Source organism: Schistocerca cancellata, chromosome 2, assembly GCF_023864275.1.
Source record: "Schistocerca cancellata isolate TAMUIC-IGC-003103 chromosome 2, iqSchCanc2.1, whole genome shotgun sequence".
NCBI lineage: Eukaryota > Metazoa > Arthropoda > Insecta > Orthoptera > Acrididae > Schistocerca > Schistocerca cancellata.
Window position 1 is genome coordinate 466397977 of NC_064627.1, and position 20288 is coordinate 466418264.

Here is a 20288-nt window from a genome sequence, read left to right on the forward strand (position 1 = left end):
GGAAGTCACGCTTGACCGAGGTCCGCGTCACGTTCCATTTTTAACCAGACTTAAGTCTGGGAAAAAAGATAATAATAATAATAATAATAATGAGTGCATAGTCAGCCAAAGTCAGTCCTCATGTGGTCGCAGTCTCGCCCCACATGATCCTATAGTGGCCATATGTGCATGGCATCTACAGTTTACACAGGATGGACGTTATTCAGTGGTAATTCTAATGGTTTTCCATCTTTACTGCTGCAAAAGTTCATTAGTTTGTAAAAATGAAGTTACAAGCCTCGTTTGAGTAATGAGTTGGATTGTCCTGTAGTTCTGTAGTATTGTAAATAAGTGGGGTATAAAAGGGGAAGTATTAGTTTTCAAATGTCAATGGGATGATAACTATAGAGAATATCAATTTAACTTTGCTGTCGTAATCCACTGTACTTGCTTCTTCATGGTGGCTCAATGATCTGAGATTATTCCGTGCTGTTGGGTACAGTAGGGTAAAAGGTTTTATATCTTTGCTGCATATCAATATTTGAACTAAAAGTTGCAGATGCTCCACAGATGTTTATTCCCAATTGTACTTCACAAGTAAAACCAGACGATGCTGCTACTTACAACAGAACACAACTGAGTTCAGATTACTGACTGACATTAACACGCACCAGAAATCAACTAAGGCTGATACAAAGTGACCAGCGATACTCAACGTCACATCGCATTTCGAAGGTGCTGCAGTTACATATTGATTTTTGACACCAAAGATACAGTTTATAAGTCGGCAATATTTCATGACATTTACACTGCAGAAGTTCTTCAAATTAGACTCCGATAGATGTTTAAATAGTAATACTGATAAATTTGAATCATTTCAAAAGATTCTTTCAGAATTAAAATGAACGCAACTGTCCATGTTTTGAAATATTTTCTTTCTAAACATTTTAGTATATTTGTCCGTAAATGAAGTAATTGGCTATAATTTATTTAATCATAACAAAGAAAACTGAAATGTATATGATTTCTGAAATATGTTTTGTGTATCTGGTTGTAAAAGTGTATTGAGCACTGAGTATTTGTACATATTGAGTATTTGTCTGTGTGTCACATGTTCTGGTTTGTGTTGAAGATAATGTCATTAACCAGTTCCATTACAACATGAAACATTAGAAAAAATGAGAAATCAGTTTTTCTATACATTAATTGATTTAACAAATCCATATTAATTGTTCTTTGCTGAAGGGGGAGAAATAAGAGTACCATTGACCACATTCTGTGGCAATACTGGCTGTAGCTTACCATTTGCTGTTATTTCCATCTTCATGCCATTTCTTTCCTGTCTTATGTAGTTCAGATGCTAAAGTCAGTCATTCAAGCCACTGATCAACACTCACTCCAGCTTTGAACCCTAAAAGAAGGTAATTTTCTCGCCTGGAAACATCTCAAATTCAACTTGTGACTGCCCTCCTTGTGGAACATTGCATCGACAAGGAAAATTCATATTAGAAAACTGTAAAATTACACGTAGACAGAACAGTTGGCTGGTACTTAACTTTAGGCAGTGAAATCGTAAGTATTGCCAGTAAAGCATGTAAAGGTATAAGAAACTATTACTATCTTTCAGATTCAGAAGCAAGGAATAGTTTTTCTGTTTTAAGTGTTTGTCAGCAGTGCTTAGAATTTCATTTCCTGAAGGTACGGTAAGTCTGTGAAGATACGGTAAGTAATGGTCCGCAATTCTGTCTCCTCATAATTTTACACATTGTAAAACATTATCAGTGAAGTCATACCAAAGACAACTACCATTCCCATATTATTATCTGTTGTGAAGCCATTGGACAACTGTCTCTTGAATCAGTATTAAAAATGTTACACACCAATTGTGAAACGTGATATTTTTGCTTTTGACAGTGCCTAACGGCATAGGACTTTCAAGGTATGTTGTACTACAGGATGATATACCGTATTTTATATGATTGTCTGTATACATAGTATTGTGATATATTAATCTGTTATCTTGTTTTCTGGCACTCGATAATGGGATATCCTTGTACCAAAATGTGGTAAAAATATCACTCTCAGTAACAAACCTATATTGCTGAAACTTGGACCAAACAAGATGTCACAGTGTTAAGTTAGTAAACGTGCATTCAAGAAAAATACTGTTGAAAAACTCACCTTACCTTTCAGATGTATTATTCAGGGTGTATACGACCCAGGAGATCTGGGAAAAACCCGAGAATTTTTTCATCCAGGAGAAAACTGGGAAAACCTTGGAATTTTTTAGAATTCTGAATTTTTCATTGTTTTAGTTTTCAGTTAAATTTTTGTTACATCGGCTGGTAAGAACCAATACTCTAAACAAAGGATGTTACTGTATCTTGCTACTACAGAATAATAAGACAGCACTAAAACATGAAAGAGAAAAAACCGAAAAAATCTTAAATTGCAAAGGAAATGCGCCATATTCAACAACAAAGCAATGCTCATAAAAGTGTCTGCCAACAGCAAAATGTGTCATTGGCTTTAGGAAGACTATGCAATGCTTCACAACAACAACAAAAAATTGCCTCCAATGAGTATGACGTCACATCAGTTTACATTGGAGTCATTTGAGCAATTGCGAGTGAGCTCATGTGCATGTGCATGTGCAGTTGAGTCACGTAATATTAGAACCTTCTCCTACTTCTGGCTACAGAAGGGTGGCAGTTAGCTGTATAAGCAATAGCAGCAAGCAGCCAGATGTTACCTGGAAAAATTTTACTGGCATGCCTAAGCTGCCAGATTCGCATATGCGCAACAAGCCTGGATCTAGGGGGTGAGGGCAAACTGAGGTATCTGCCCTGGGGCAGCAATTTCAAGGGGGGTGGGGTGCGCAACTTCATTTTCTTGAGGGGGGAAAAAAACCTTGTTTCACAAGGTGTCTAGCATCCAGCGTGCGTTGCTCTATCAATTATTCATATGGCTTTGGAAAGCATCCCTCTTGGTTTTTGAACACATTCCAAGTTGATTTCTGAATGAATTTTAAGTTGACTTTTGAATGTGTGCATAGTGTACGTGATGTCTCTGCCTGCGGAATCCCCATCGGATCTAGAAATAAATTTTCCTGCAGACAAAAAGGGGATGGGGCTATACGAGCTGAGCGAAATTAAGTCGAACAGTTGAATGCCAATCGCTGTTCATGTGGTTGACTGTGCTTGCAAATAATCAGCGTTGTTATAATTGCTAGTGAAATTTGTAGATTCAGACTACCAGAGAGGAAATAAATGTCTAACAGGAATAACAGGCAAGAAATATTTCTTATTATCTTCTCATCCAAGAAAATGACATTTAGAAGAAAATTTTTGGACAGACCACTACATTAGTAAAGGACAGTTGCACAGTCCATGGCTAGCAACCGCTTAACTTCTATTCGGGGAGTAGCATGGAAAATGCGTTGTACAAACACGTTATAACACATAACCGGAGAATAAACATGGGGTAACTAAACTGGTGATTGTTACAGGGTTTAAATAGAGAATAAGTTTTGACACTGGTAGGAATAGTTACAGAATTAGTGATAACAAGATTGTGTGTTAGAATGAGGAAGGTGAATAAACAGGGACATTACATAAATTTGGAAGAATATGACGATTCCAAATTTACATAAAAATTTCATACTACTACTTTTCGATCTCGTGTTTCAGAAGCTGGAGCATATGAATGAAATGTGAAACAGTTTTCTAACATAAAACTTTTAACTTGTAATAGAGCATAATAGGCATTTGATACTGGTATTTTGTGAATTGTATTCTGTCGTGTTATATAAATGACCATTTGTGCCAAAACAGTCTCATTTATTTGGCGTGTCCTACAATTGCTGCAATATTAGGCAGGTCTATTTCATTTTATCTAGCAGACAATAACAAAAATACACATAATCCGATCGAGAAATACGCCAGTCTTGGGGCCCTATTTGTATTAACAGCTTTTTCAGTATTAGACAATGATATTTCGTTTTTTCCTGTAGCAAAACGTTTGACGAACTTTGAAGAGGTAATAGATTCTTTCCCAGAAAGGAAAGCATGCCATGTAAAGCTGTAGCAATATTAGAGAGAGAAAATCCTAGAACTTAAGGATTGAAGGAATGTGCACTGTCTTGCTTGTCTCTTGTCTTTATTGGTTTTACTTATCCTATATTTAATGTTATGTCACATGCAACAGCGAGTTATTAGCTAATAGGAAATAAAGAGTGCAAATTTTCTGAAGAGTTCTTGTTCTGCCGGTGACAAATAATCCCATCCAGTATTAATTTTTAGTTTTTTAAGAGGAGCATGTCTTATATTGCCTCGAACACACATATTTTATGTATCAGTTTCATCGGAAAGATGTGTGCTACAAAATGAATATATTTTAGAAAAAACGATTTTTTTTTTCTTCGTTTTTGGCATCCTACCTCAAACACTCTAGGGAGGGGGCGGGGGCGCCACTATCTAGTATTGCCCTAGTTCGGAAACACGTATCATAGATCCGGGACTGATGCACAGAGCAGTCTGAGTTGTAGTGGGGAGATGGGTAGTCTCCACGTGACCTGTATTTAAGTTTACTGATTTTGCTGTTTCCTCTTTGTTTATTACTCTCACATTAAATGAAAACAAAATGGATTTCTGTGGTCTGGAGCTATCAAGTGAATTAAAATACATTCACATAATTACGGAAGGCTAAAATATGTTATTAGTTTCAGATTTTATTTTATTTCTACCTTTCTGACAGTTAAGCATTAATCACCTTGCAGAACAATGAAGTTATTTTTGTTGGTTTGCTAAAGAAATTTGGCTTTTATTAATCTTTTCCACTGAGGCAGTCAATTTATTTGAAACGAAGTCTTTAATTCCGTGCTGTTGGCTAGTTTCAACTGCTTGTTGCATTTCAAGTGCATGTTTTCGTCTTCTAGGATTATGCCATGGTAAAGAACCAAACATGAGATAATACAGCACTGGTACTCCAAGAAAATTTAAATCCTAATCTGGACATATGAATGTGCACTTTATGCCGAATTATGCTTTTAGTATGGTTCACAAAATTCCAATGTCCTTGGAGTATCTTCTAATGTCTTGTTTTTTCTAATACATAATGTAAGATCTTTCAGTGTTTTGCATGTACAATCATGGGAGCTTCTTGCATCATTGTAGCTGCACAATCGCAATGACACCTGTTACCTGGCACTCTGGCAGCTGCTGAAATGAACATATTTCTAACAGGTCATGAGAAAATATTGTGAATGGTTGTTTGAAAAGCTTTACTTTCACAGTAGATTTCCTTTCATGTAAGATGAACTATGTGCGAGAATGTACAATGAATGTATTAAACCACAGAGCGTTTGACTCTCACTTAAAAATCAACTCTTTGAGGATGACCATTTAGAAGAATTTAGAGCCCAGAAGATCAGACATTTATGTTGTCTTTAAAAATTTTACTGGCACTTCTCTTGCAGCTTATTAATCTGAAAGACCAATATTATATGTGAAAGCTTTTCTTTTCTTTTCTTGTAGCAACACTATGTATATTAATTTAAACCCTTGACTTTTCCTATTTGTGTGTTCGTGCTAGTTCACAGTGATGTTTCTATTGGCTAACTTCATCATGTGTCCTATGCTCTTAATATCTGCAGTCATCGGCTGGCGATATCACATGACACGAGCTATGACTGGCTTACAAAAGTGCATCGCATCTCGATTTCAATGCTTCGGAAAGTAACATGCAGCGTTGGTGAAATTCGAATTTATACTTTCGTAATACGAAAAATGCAGTGTACACGTTGCTGCACGTCAAACATCTTTCCAAAACATGTTTTTGTCTCTCTCCCCCCCCCCCCCTCCCCCCTCCCCCTGAGTTTCGTTTTCTAAAGTGCTGGGAAATTCAACACCATTGTACAAAACCCTAACCATTCACAGGATTGATAAGTTTTACAGTTCCAAGGAAAAGTATACTGTCACTTAACATGGAAAAAGTTTTTTCACCTGGGAGAAAGCGTATTTTTATCCGAGAAAAATACGGGAACTTTTTTCCTTGTTCGCACATACACCCTGACTATTATTCAAATCCCATCAGGAACTTTGCTACTAAGTCCTTTTCCAATCTGAACTTGAAAGGTGGTGGTGGTGGTGGTGGTGGTGGTGGTGGTGGTGATTATAAGTCAGAATGCAACCATCTTTTTTCTTAAAGCTTCCAGTTTTAAGCTTGTAAGTTGGCACAGTGTCAAAATGTGGCTGGTATAGAAGGCCAGTATCGAACAGGTACTCATCATTATTTGTTGGTTTTTTTGTTGTAACATTCACATCAGAATCTGTATTTTACACATTTAGTACCATTTAAATTAATTATAAAATGTAGAAAAATACCACACTATTGTGTTCTTAAGGTTCTTTTCTTCCATCTGTGCAAAGGTGCAATTTTTTTGCTTCAGTCCTCTTTTTCACGTAGAAGTGGATAGTGTGTGTTGTTTTTTTTTATTTTTATTTTAGTTAATTGTTAATAAAGCAATATGTATATATTCTTTTCTCCAGAACATCCACACTCATAAATTGGATTTATCTCAGCCAAGAAGTGTCTACAAATTTGCGACGAACTTCAAGGAAACTCAAGAGAGACTTGATGTTTTGGTATGTATTTTAAATTAGCAGGAGAGATTGAAACTTTGAAATAAATTCTTCAAACTCACTAAATTAAGTTCCAAGCTTTTTCTCTGGGCATTAACAAAAATATAATGTGGGTAATAATGTTTGTTTTTACTAAAAATTATAGTAAAGATAACCAAAAACTGATAGTAGAGTCAACACCAACTGGATGCATAATGTGAAAAAAAGAAAGTGTGTGCATTGAGATGCCATTTTTTAAAAGACTGTGTGATACACATTACTGAATTGGAATGGACTTGATGCCCAGCACGAGCCAAAGGTGTTTTACCAGGTGTTAAGACACTTTCAAGCTACAGAAAAATGGAAGATTATAAAACCAAATTAAAGATTAAATGAAACTATGTAGCCCCAGAGACCTTTTCAGGTCTCAAACATCTATGATGTATATATGCAAACTGAAGCAACAAATGAAAATTTGTACCAAGACTGGGATTTGAACCTGTGTGTGCTGTTCACTAGGCAGGTGTGCTAACCATACAACCACCACTGAACAGTGGCATTTCCACAAATGCAGAGACTATTCTAGCATACCTCACTCCTCAATCCAAATACCCATTCACACCCAGGGCCCACTGTTTATTCCCCCTGAACTCAAACAGCATTGCAGACACACTCCAACCGTATCGAAATAGCACCTCAGCACCGAATGAAATGGCGGATCCTGCCCGAAACCCAGGCATTGGTGCATTAGCCGAATGAAACTATATGGTTCCAGAGGTTATGCAAGTCTCAAAATGCACATGATGTGTATTTGCAGACTGAAGTAATAAATGAAAAATTGTATCAAGCCTGGGATTTCAACCTGAGTCACTTGCTCACTTGGCAGATGTGCTAACCATTATGCCACCTTTACACAGCGGCCTTGCACAATTGCGCGGATACCCTAGCATGCCTCCCTCCCTCCTCAATCCAAATTCCCATTCATGTCTGAGTTCACTTGGTATTTGCCCTAAAAACAGTGTTGTTTGAGTTTGGGGGATACCAAGTGGGCTGGGGTATTAATGGGAATTTGGAATGAGGAGGGAGGCGTGCTAGGATACTAGGTTCAGTTACTGTGCAAAGCCACTATGCCAGGATGGCATTCACGGGAATAAGCATCGGCTTATTAAGCCTCTCCCTGCACCTTGGATGACCTTCACTCGGCCCTCCCGCCAGGAGGAGATCATTTTAACTCAGCTACGTATTGGGCACTGCCTTTTTAGCCATCGTCATTTGCTCAGTGGCGCTGCCCCTCAATTTTAACTGTCCACTACTTCCTGCTGGAATGCCTTTCTCTCTCTCTCTCTCTCTCTCTCTCTCTCTCTCTCTCTCTCTCTCTCTCTCTCTCTCTTTTACGTTCCAGCTTGGATTTACCATCTGATTTATCAGCCGTTTTAGTGAATGATGCGTGGGCTGTCGACTGCCATTTACTTTTTATCTGCCGAAGAAGCAATATGGTGAAGGCCATTTAATTTTGTTCCTCGTGCCTTGTTTAACTGTCTCCTATTCTGTCCATTGGGACTGACACACAATCGTTTCCCTCGTCTCCGTGTTTGTGTTCTCTAGTTGTGACTTGGACGCGTATGACTCCAGTTGTTTTTTGTGTCCTAAAACCAAACAAAATAAAACCATGGGCAATTTAATAGATGATTACGTAAACCAGTGCAAAAAAGAGAGAAATAAATCACAAAATGAACTTAGTTGCATAATATTCTTGCTTTCAAACAAATCTCTTTTGTTTGTTTATATAGACATTATGTTTTGTCCTTTCATGTACATAATATGTTTATTTAACTGTACATCTGCTTGATCTCTCATGTTCTAAGTCTGTTGGACAATTTAAGGTACTGTATTTACCCGACAGTAAGATGATCCTGAGTATAAAATGCCCCCCCCCCCCTTTTTTAAAGAGGTTCGTTTAGAAATTTTTATATTTAATGTCTACTGACCAATCAAATTTACAAACTTCTTTATTGATGCAATCTATCTTAAGATCTGTTTAAAAAGATTAACACTATCTACTGTAAACACTTGTAGGTTTTTCGAAGATAGATTATGACACTGATATGCAAGTAGTTTTTTGTCAGATCTGCCTGCAGTTGCTGAGCTAATTGTTCTGCATCATAACTTAAGCCCCAGCCTCAGCTCATACTTGCTTTGATTTCTGCAATGCAAGCAGTTGAAGGATTCTTCTTCGTCTCCAGCGGATTCAATCTGATAATTTTATGAGCGACTGGGAAGCCGTAATTGTGTTCTGGTCACACATATTGAACATTCTGCTGCTCTAGTTAACGAAACTTTCCCTGATTTGGTCCTTCTTAAAGAGTGGCATATAGAACTGGCAATATATGATTTATTCTTCATCTGATGCCACTTACGAACATTTGCTTCTGTGACATCAGATTTTTTTTCTGCTGCACAGTTGTTCATGACCTCTGTGTTTTGAATAACTATTAACTTAAAATTAGTTTCATATTGTCTGTATTTGTAAATTGCGAACTCATAGATCCACGTTTCTCAAAGGTCACGTCAGTGATTAACATCTATTATCAATCACTCAACTTTATTGTTTCAACAACATTAAGCAAACTGAATAACAGCATTTTTTATTTTTTTATTTATTTTATTTTTTTTTTCTTCTTTGTGGGCTCCTTAAGTGCTGAATCAGCAGAAATCAGATCATTTTGGGTGAACACTTCACTTCATAATTTGTTGCCAGTTTTGAAAATCGACTATGCTGTTGAGCAGCAGTTGCTTTAGTGCCATTGTAAAACCTTGTTTCATTTATTGTGCCACATTTTGGGTGTTCTGTGTGAGCATATTTATACTAAAATTCATTTGTCTCCTGTAGAAATGTGTACTATTGTTGAGTATTTCTACTTTTATAAAATCACTTCAGTTCCAAATACATTTAGATTTAGACAGTTTAAATGTAGTAGATGTTAATAAAAAGCCAGGTACATGGGATGCATTCCCATAGTTGGCAGCACAACAAAATTTGCTGCCTGCTCATCAATACCTTTCCCACATTTTGCTCTACTGGTGCCACTGCACCCCATCTCATCCTTCTGTAATCACCAAATTTGATCTGTGTGTGACCTCAACTCCTAAAGCTTTATCTGAAAATGCAAGACAACTCCTATCTTAAGCTATGACACAGTGTAAAAATTTTGATCTCGGCAACCAAAGCTTACTTGATCTACGGTTGTAAGGTGACCCTGCATTTTTCAAATGACAAATTTGAGGAGAAAACCTTATCTTACTGCCTAATGTAATTAGATTGATTAAAAAGTCTACTCGCCAAGCAGCAACAGGAGAACACACACACAAAAAGTTTTGTGTATAGACATGTAAAAAAAAAATTATTTTATTATTTTGGATGTGTTCCCCTGCCCCTGCTTTCTGAGTAGATTTTTTTAATCCAGCCAATTACATTATACTGTCAAAAAATGATTATTTTTGTTATCTTACAGTCCGGTAAATACAGTATATGAGTTGACTTGGTTTGTTAAGTTTTATGGGTAGAACTCCCTCACTTTTTCCCTCTTACACGGTTTTTTTAATTGTAGATCAACAATGCAGGGTGTATGGTAAATAAAAGGGAAACTGATGAAGATGGCCTTGAAAAAAATTTTGCTACCAATACATTGGGCACGCACATTCTTACAAGGGTGTTGCTACCATTGCTTAAAAAGTGAGTGTGGTTCATGCTAATTTTCTGTTATGAAATTAAGAGAAATAACAAATATGTCTTTTAGTATTGGTAGTGAGTTATTCTTAGTTTAGAAAGACTGCCGGTAGTGTTAATAGAACTTTTATGTTTGTGTGAAGCATGTAGTCAGCATAATTCATCTGTTTTAGAATAAAAGCATCAATTATACAGCCTGGCCATGTACAATGTGCCGTATACACTGTGCTGATTAAAGTCATGGGATAGTGATACGCACATATTTTGATGGTGGTAGTATTGTGTACACAAAGTATAATAGGGTAATGCATTGGTAGAGCTGTCATTTGTACTCGGGTGATTCATTTCAAAGGTTTCTGGCGTGATTATGGCCACACAATGGGAATTGAGACTTTGACATGGAATGGTAGTTGGAGCTAGATGCATGGGACAGTCCTTTTCAGAAATCGTTAGTAAATTCAATATTCTGAGATCCACAGTGTCAAGAGTGTGCCAAGAATATCAAATATGAGGCATTACCTCTCACCACGGGCAACGTAGTGGCCAACAGCCTTCCCTTAACAACCGAGCTAAGCATTGTTTGCGCAGAGTTGCTAGACAAGTAACACTGCATGAAATAATTCCAGAAATCAGTGTGGACTGTATGATGAATATATGCGTAAGGAAGCCTAGTGGAGTTGGGTGTTAATGGGTATGGCATCCGGCAAGTATCCCATGACTTTTGTCACCTGAGTGTACTTACTTGATAGTTATGTTTTACTTGAAAATTGGAATAGATGATATGAAGTATGTGATACTGCATTTATCCGAGTAATTGACTGCCTCTCATTCCAGCAGGAGTATGAGATTGTTCGATACAAAATTAATTGATCGAAAAGAATTTAAATGTATTGACTGTAGATATCCAGTAATGAAGACGAAAGATGGTGAATAAACATCTCACTACGTGGTTAGTTGTGATTTACGTATGAAAAAGCCACACATTAAATATTCGTCAGATAAATCTTTGAATGTTTTTCAGATCTGTGTGGCCTGTACTATATGCCTTCCAGGTAAGAAATTTGGCAGTTACAAAGAGGTGCAATGCTTTTATGACTCATTTTTACTATTATCACACGAATGTCGTTAAAAATCTGTCAGAAGCCCAAACAGTTGGTCGTCATTGAGAGTCATGTAAGTTATTGCTAACCCACATTCCCTCTTAATAAGTACCTTGGTTGTGACAGTAATATGCTAAGAATTATTTGAGCTATATAATTTCCCATAGCTTGACAAAGAAAAAAAAAAGGCAGTTAGATGATTAAAGTAAATTTTATTGAAATCGATTTAGGATACTGTAGTAATCAGAGCCACACAGTGAGTAACAAACTGCTGCCATGATATGTGACATCGGTACGATGAATTTATTTGCAGTATGTAGTAGAAGTATTTCTGTACCTAATTTGTTCCATATGGTTTCCCAGTTGACTTTTCTTGTCATCCAACTTTTTTTTTCATTAAGACTTCAGAACTAAACATAATTTGTTATTTAGTGCTCCCTGTGTGTTTAGGGCAGGTTCACTCCCACACATTCAAACCACATTCAGTTGATTCCTTTAAATTATAAATCATTGCTCTGACTTTGCGATTCACTTTTATATCTACCAGTATGTGCAACAGAATTCCATGATTTAATATTAATATTTTGCAGTTATTGGTTGGTGTTACTGAAGTAGGAGGCAGCATCGAAAATACCCATAAGAAATTGCGTATCATACTGTGCTTAAATTATTTCATTAGGTTTGTCTTGCATAATGTGGAGGAAAACAAAGCTTTACACATTCCTACAAAATTAAAAAAAAAAAAAATGTGAATGCGTATCATCTGGTGAGCCTTCTATTAAATGGCAGTGAGGACATAAATGAAAATGTAATGGACAAAAATGGAAAATAGCAGCTATTCTGTAGATGGTTGCTTGGCAGCACATACATACAAATCAGAAAAACACTATCTTGAGGTTTCGATATTTTTTCAGTCTAGGTACATATACACCAACATGATAGTTGCAGCAATTGTTCGAGCAGTTGGCAGTTGGAAAAGGATTGAAGGAACTGTGAGGAAAAAAAGTGTGGGGAAATTCAGGTGAAGGGTATTGTTAAGAGTATATCTCTCACTAGCAGTAGAAGATTGAGGTTTAATTGTGGTAATAAGCAGGCTGAGGGGCAGAAATGAGAGGGAGGGGATGATGAGGACAAAGAGTGGGAATGGGGCAGTTAGGGATCAGATCTAGTAAAGATTTAGGCAGGAACAGAGGATGTGCTGGAGGAATGGTTCCCACCTGCTTGTTTCACAAGAGTTGGTACTGTGGGGAAAAGGGGGCAGCAGGAGCATCACATGTATATAAAATTATCTGTTGTTCGCAGCCAGTGGCTAGGGAGTAGAGCAGGCAGTTAACCACAGTTTGGCGGTAGTTATTACAGTGTGAATAGGCTGCTAAATATCATACCCACAATAATTGTAGTGTAGTTTGTAAATATGATGTGGCTGCTTTCATGAGTGACCATACCCTTGAGTGGAAATAAATTACCTGTGACTGGACTGTTTTAGGAGGTGGTTAGTACATTTATGGGGCCAGTTTTGCATCTGGAGGAATTATCTGTGGAATGCAGGATAGGAATAAAGAGTATAAAAGGGGTGAACTTAGAATACGGTGAAGTTCAGGTGGGTGACAGAATACTGTTTTCTGAGCTGAAGGTTTCCGTTTGGGTAGGACAGTTTCATTTACCACTGTTGATACCATGTCCAGTAGCATCAAGGCTGTACAGGGTGGGGAAATGGGCATACATTGTCCTTATAGGACAAGATAATGAAGATATCAGAGTGAATTGTAACCGAACAAGTTTCTACATGACTCTTTGGAAGGGTGAGGGAGTGTTTGTCACATTAGTCTGAAGAGTATTTCACCCTATGATATCCACATAACTAATGTCAAACAAGTTAATGCGCAGCTGAGAGAATGACTTAGGAGAAGAAAGCTGCTCACACATGCATTTACCCTCATTTAATTGCATTGTACATTCCTGGGCTTCATTGCAATAGGTTTGGTAAGAATCTGCTAGCACTCCTAATTTCCAGAAAAAAAAAATTACCTATGGTCAGAGCAGTATCTACCTACTCCCGGGTATTTCAAATGTCCTTTATTGCAGTAAAGAAATCGGAAAGATAGAATTGCAGAGTATGCACATGTAATTGAAACAGGAAATCAAATTAAAAATGCTGCAATGTTGACACAGCCGTGTACATAAAAACAACACTTATGTAGCATATTCCAATAAAATATATGGATCCGTTAAATAAACTTCTAGTATCAGTACAAGAACATGAAGGAGAAATAGTGAATTATCTGATTAGTTGTGCTAATCGGAACATCACTTCCCCTAAATCACTGCAGGCAAATGCTGGACTGGTTCCTCTGAATAGATGTGACCATTTCACTATGCGATCTTTCTTCCAACATAATTACAGCTCCTCCTCTAATAAATACATTGTCTATAGGATGCAAAGCTCTTTCTAGTATTCCTTCCTTCTTTTTGACACTGTCTCATAAAAGTGAATCTGGAAATGTCCAAACTTAAAAATACTGACAATGTGAAAGTCGGTACTGATAAAACATTGTATCATCCAGCAATATGAGTGTTAATATTATTTTGTAGAATTAACCAATGCTGCACACAGTTTTGAAGTTGCAATACAGGTGACTGACTGTCTAGTTCTTTGAAAGCTCTCTCTCTTTATATACCTTATTTCATCACACAAGACACTTACAATCAATTGCAACTGTGTTCACTGTTTTGTTGTTTGCATAGTCCATTCTCATTTGGGTTTATTGATAATTTTCTTTTCATTTGGTGATTTCTTCTTAATGCTGAAGTTTTCCTAAATACAAGTCACGAACTATTTGATTAATTAATTGGAAACTGTGTGGTAGTTTTGATGCACAGTAGATTGATTCTTATTTAACTTAGTTATGTTCATGTGTTTGATATACTTTTCTTATATTTTAATTAATTACTTCACTTGTACAAGGACTGAAAAATCAAGAGTTGTTACTGTGTCTTCTGGAGGCCTGTTGGTACAGAAACTGAACCCTGATGATCTTCAGTTTGAAAAGATGTCACCTTTTGATGGAACTATGGCATATGCACAGAACAAAAGACAACAGGTAATGTAATAAGTTCTGTTTCAAGATAGTCTGCATTCTTCTCCTACATATATAAAATAGAGTACATTGTTCCTAAATGACTATGTATGCATGTGAATACATTAATGAAATGGAGAAAGACAACACTGTGTACTTTGTACTGTTTAACCCAGGTTTTCATATTTCCATGTTGATGTAGCTTCTCAGTAATAATACTGGGAACCTTAATCATAATTATTTGTACCGCACCGTCTTGCATTGTAGAAGTGATGGGTTTAAGCTGTTGTCCCATCAGCACATATCATAATAATGCCCCAATACCTACTACTAAACATTACAAATGTATTTCATCATCACAGAAGCTTGAAAGTGGGGCAGGCCCTCAAAAAAAATGTCATGTCACACTTCAGACGTGGAGTCAGTCTGGCATGAACATTGGGGATGTTAATGTAGAGGGAGTTGGCATCCAGTAACTTGACCAGGCACAGGATAGTAAAGGAACAGGGACTGTGTTATTCCATTGTGGATTTTCCCTTATTTGAAAGTACAGTAATATAACTAAAAATAAAAACTGAGATTTAATTGTTTCTATTTAACGAAGAATGGCATGAAGATCCATAAACTGTATAAAAAATATGTAAACAGAACAAAAATGGTCAGTCTAGTATAAGTTTTTTTAATATATAGCTTTATCTCTTGTTTTTAGATATATTTTTCCCACTTGGAATGTTTCCCTCTACTACATTCATTTTATCTCTTGTTTGTTTGTGTGTGTGGTATTTTTTTCTCTCTTTCGTTCAGAGCTAGAGCAAAAAAGTAAAGGAATGGTGTAAGAACCTCTGATTTAGACTCTAAGGAAGTTGGATGGGTGTGTAGATAAAAAGTTCTTGGAAAAGATTTATGTTTAATTAGAGTATAGCAGTACTGCTACACTTTTACTGAGTTTGCTGGGCATTGGTAACCAGTTTTTAAGAATCTTACAAAAATGGGAAATTGTACTGCTGAGCAGAAACTAATCTGTAGATCTATAGATGCTGTGATCAAACATCACTGGAATGTGTAATGTGTCTTACTACATTACAAGAATTTTGAAATGGTTTATTTGCCCTAATAAATGACTTATAAAAGACTTCATCAGATTCATTCAAATCAAAATTTCACACTAAATAAATACACAAAAAGGAAGATAAACTATCACGGTCATACTGTAATTTACTTATAATAAGATAAGATTGTATCCACTATTTATTTTAATTCATTTGAGCATTGATAATACTGCCGCTGCCTGTGACCATTAAGATTGCGTCACCTTTTTCCATTTTATGTTGTTCGTCTGCAATGAGTAAATAGTTTTCACACAGATGTGTTGCTATATTATTTATTTGTACAGAATTGTAAAGATGTTTTGAGTAATGAGTAGTAAGTATCCAATTAATGCAATTAGCCAGTTAATTCTTTTTCATTTCCCATGATATAATGAGATTTTATTGCACAAGCACTTCTGAAAATAGCATTAATTTTTAAATAATTGTGATGGTTGTTATATGATTTTGTGCAGAAAGTGAAAGTTAAGGTGATATTAGGGAAAATGAGACTGCAGTGACAGAATATTGTTGTACCACAGTTCAAGTTACATAGCTTGAAACAAAACTGTAACCAAAAAGTTTTTGGGCCATATTAGACATGGAAAAAGTGAATAGATAAGAGAGTTGAGAGACTATCTTAAATAGTTTTACATTTGTTAGTATTCATTGTAAGAGCCACAATAGAGTGTAAAAAAGTCTCTTCAAAATTGGGAACTCTGTGGCCTGAAAAGATGTCAGAATTGTCATGAACTACAGAAACACTTAAGTTGATTGCTATATAGTTAATATTAATAAGATCAAAACCAGTAGGATCTGTAGTAACTTCGGTTGACACATTTCAATCCAGCCACCTACTACACAGCAGAGTGCCATAGGTTGCCACCTTCTCAAGGTGCCTGTTACTCAATTGCACCACATCATGCATGCAGCAGCTGTTTCGGTATCAGTTGGCACTACATTACGCAGATACAATACTACTATCACCAGCACTAACTTGCCTTCACAAGCCACATGACATTATCATGACATTCCGTGCTATTCGTTTGCCAGACAGCTTTAGAGGAAGCTGTCCAGCCACTCGCTAGTCAATCATCAGGAGTTCACAGCTGCAGTTCACTGGCCAGGAGCTGCCCACGCAAGTGGTCCCACAATCACAATTCCATTCATTGGAGCATAGTACACATTAGTCAAAACCTACACATACAGTATCCAAATCGCTGAGTCTTAGTGTTTCAACCATGTACTTTACCTGCGTGTGGACATTTCTGGGGTATGTCAATGCTATCCGATTTAGGGCAGACAGTGTCCTTACCTCTGTGGCTATGTCAGCATAACAGTGTGGCTTGTATTTTCAAGAAACTGTCATTGGGTTTTTATATCAACCCTTATCAGATCAAGACAATCTTTAGTGGTATTACCTCAGAAGCTGCTTTCTGTTGTTTAATGAAGTTCTGTTGTTGTTCTGGCTACCTGGCCACATCTATTCGTTGTAGCATGCATCTCCCATGATGGGATGCAGTAGCCTCTAAGGACTGTGTTGGTTGTTCAAATTAGTTTAAACCACTGGGGAAAAAATATTTCCCTGAGGACTAGGATGAAAGTATCTGTATTTAAAATGAAAAAGCAAAACTAGGGCTTTAAACTTTCTTTCATAGCGGAAGTGTTGAAAATCATTAATATAATGTTAATGGTTTATATTTTATGGAATATAGACAATGGTATGAATATAGTTAACCACTGACCACAGAAATGGTGTGTTGTACACAGCGCGCATTGAGAGAGAGTGAGTGCCTCTCCTCCTTTACCACAACCAAACTAGGATAAGCAGTGATCTTTGCTGGAGTGTGTTGTTGGTAAATGAAAGAGGCATGGGATGGATGTGAGGGAGGAACAGCAGTGCTGTGAGCTAGGAAAAACTGTCACAATTGCAGAACACGAAGGAAAAACCGTCACAATTGTGGAACATGAAGGTATATACAAGGGGAACGACTGGCTCCTATCCAGGAGGCAAGGACCAAGATACTGATATGTTAAGAAAATAGTACATTGGGTGGGGGGTAGGAGATGGGAGATAAAGAGTGAGTGAAATAGGGTAATGAGCAGTAAATATGATAGTATGAATATAGAAGGGTGAAAACATGACTGGTGCCAAAGGCAGATGACGACAGGAGACAGCAGAAACATAGATAAGAAGGTTGCAGGAATCACAATTCTCCTTTTATAGCACACAATAATCAGTACTCCACAGCTCCAACTTTTTTCAATGATAAAATTATCAGAAAACTATAAAAATAATTTCCAGTTAATTACGTCAGGCAGGTAAAGTTGTTCATGATATTAATGAGCATTCTTCTTCGTCTCCTTTGTCTTTTTCTTCTGCCTTTGTCCTGCATCAGCAGAAGATTGAAATGGTTATAAACAGATTTGGTATGATTAATTTAAGGGGTGGCTGGATGCTCTCCTGTTGCCACCCCATCACTTCCCTTGGGGCAGAACATGTGCTCCTCAACTGTGTACATGTAGTGTTATTCTAGTGAAACTGGATGAAAGTTGTCTTAATGTTTGTGAATGTGTTACTGAGATGGGACTTGGGTGCCAGCCCAGTATGCACCTAGTGGGATGCAGCAAACTGCCTAAAAACCACGTCCAAGCTGGTGGACACACCGACTCTCATTGTTAATTCACTGGGTGGTTTCAGTTGCGGGGCAGCGTACTTCTCCGCCTTGGAGGCAGCACTTGAACATTCACAGCTGTATGGCCAGGTTTTAGTAAACAGGATTGTGTGCATATAATACTGTGTCGTAACTGGCCACACTGACTTTACTTGGGTTTCATGATGCACTTTGCTTTATTTTTTATGAATTAAGTTCCACATCTTGCAATTTTCTATTATGCTCTTTATTACAAGGCCCTAGAATGCAAAATAAATTTGTATTAATTTTAGTGATTTCAGACATAAACTACATCTTTTAGAGGCTTATAATATTGTTGTACATAGTTTACATGTCATTGTTTTCAATGCACTGAAGATGTTAGAGGCTCTTGATTCTGACAATAATCTTTATTTATGTGAAGGTTGTGATGACTGAGTACTTTGCCCGTGAAAATCCAGAAGTATTTTTTGCAACAATGCATCCAGGATGGGCTGATACACCTGCTGTTCGTTCTTCAATGCCAGATTTTTACAACAAGATGAAAGACCGTTTGCGTACTGCAGAGCAAGGTGCTGACACTGCAGTTTGGTTGGCAATTTCTGAAGCAGCCATTAAACATCCAAGTGGACTATTCTTCCAAGGTACTATGGAAAGGAGGCTATTACTCTATTTTATTCTCTCTTTTTATTGACGTTAATGAATGTCAAATATCTTAAAGTTGTAGATACACCCTAATATTTTAAAAACTTTCATATATCTAGGCCACTCTTTCTACTATTTCCAGAATCTCGTTATACATTTCAGTATACCGTCATTTTCGAAGGCTGTAAAATACAACACAAAACTGGTATCCAAACATGTGGAAGTATATTATATTTCACCATAGCACTTCGTGTGGTGTTCTAGCGTACCAGTCTTGTATCTCGTCAACATTCTCAGTCACGAGACAAGTGTAAACTGCTACCAAGGGACAAATTGGAAACAAAGTGGACTAAACTGCTTGGCAGCACTGAATGCATAGTACATGCTTCATTTGTTTGTTTAGAACCACAGTTTCATTGTTACAGGTTATAAAACAATTTCATCAGTGAACAATTCATGGAAATCGCTTAACAAAATTTTACAAAAAGGTATTTCCTTAAAAAACAATGTGTACCACGTCTTTTTGCATGGGCGAAAATAATACAGTGGAAGAGCTCGCTGAGTGATGCTAGCGTACATGAGGCCAACTGTCTGTCAAAGAATTTTTGAAAACTTGCAGCGTATAAATTATTCATATCAGTAAAAGATCATAAACAACATTTTATAAGAATTCACAAAGTCTAGAAATACCAGTTGCAGCATGTAGCCCTCAATGATGAAGAATCAGTGGCGCCCATGTATTGTTGTTTCCACCAGTGGGAGCAAATTGGACTATACAGGAAATTAAAACAATGTGAGAAGGTGCAATCTTTGAACCCCATACATCAGTTCCATCAAAAGTATGTGGCAACTATTCCAGTTTGCCTTATCTAATTAAAACTGCTTAACTGCCAAACATGAGTTGAACTAAAGCACAATCAAAAATACAATGATGCAAAAGCCACTGCATTACTATTGCCATTGGTACATTAGCAATTATGCTACATTATATAATTTGTTCCCTTTCAGTTACATTACGTGTCACAGTTTTTGTCTAGAGATAGAAATAGGTATAACTAACCATAAGCTGAGTCTGTACATATGACAGTTAATAAAAATTAATAAAATAAAACTAAAGTGTTTAGTATGAGGTGGGAAGGGAATAGGTATAGCATTGGCACACTTAAAATAATGTACATAAGATCTTCTATGGTTCTATGACCATAAAATTGTTTTCTGTGAATGACAAGCATTATAAAATGTCGTGAAGCATTTGAAGAGGGGAGGGGGGGGGTGTGAAGGGGTAAACAAGACTAGTCTTGACATACTGAAAAATAACACGAATGTGTTTTAACTGTAAATAAAACAATGCGAAAGTGTTGTGGAACAGCTATAGCAGCACTTTTGTGGAAAGTTTTCAAT

The 20288-nt window shown here is 36.9% G+C and overlaps 1 protein-coding gene across 3 annotated transcripts in view; it reads left to right on the top strand.

The window, feature by feature from the left end:
- The window catches only part of LOC126161975 (dehydrogenase/reductase SDR family member 12-like), a 90198-nt gene that overhangs the window by 29086 nt on the left and 40824 nt on the right, over positions 1-20288 (top strand). For all 3 annotated transcript variants that reach the window (XM_049918168.1, XM_049918166.1, XM_049918167.1), the window contains exons 5-8: positions 6528-6623; positions 10208-10332; positions 14392-14527; positions 18667-18886. In XM_049918168.1, coding sequence (XP_049774125.1) covers positions 6528-6623; positions 10208-10332; positions 14392-14527; positions 18667-18886 — 577 coding nt within the window. The remainder of the gene's footprint in view (positions 1-6527; positions 6624-10207; positions 10333-14391; positions 14528-18666; positions 18887-20288) is intronic.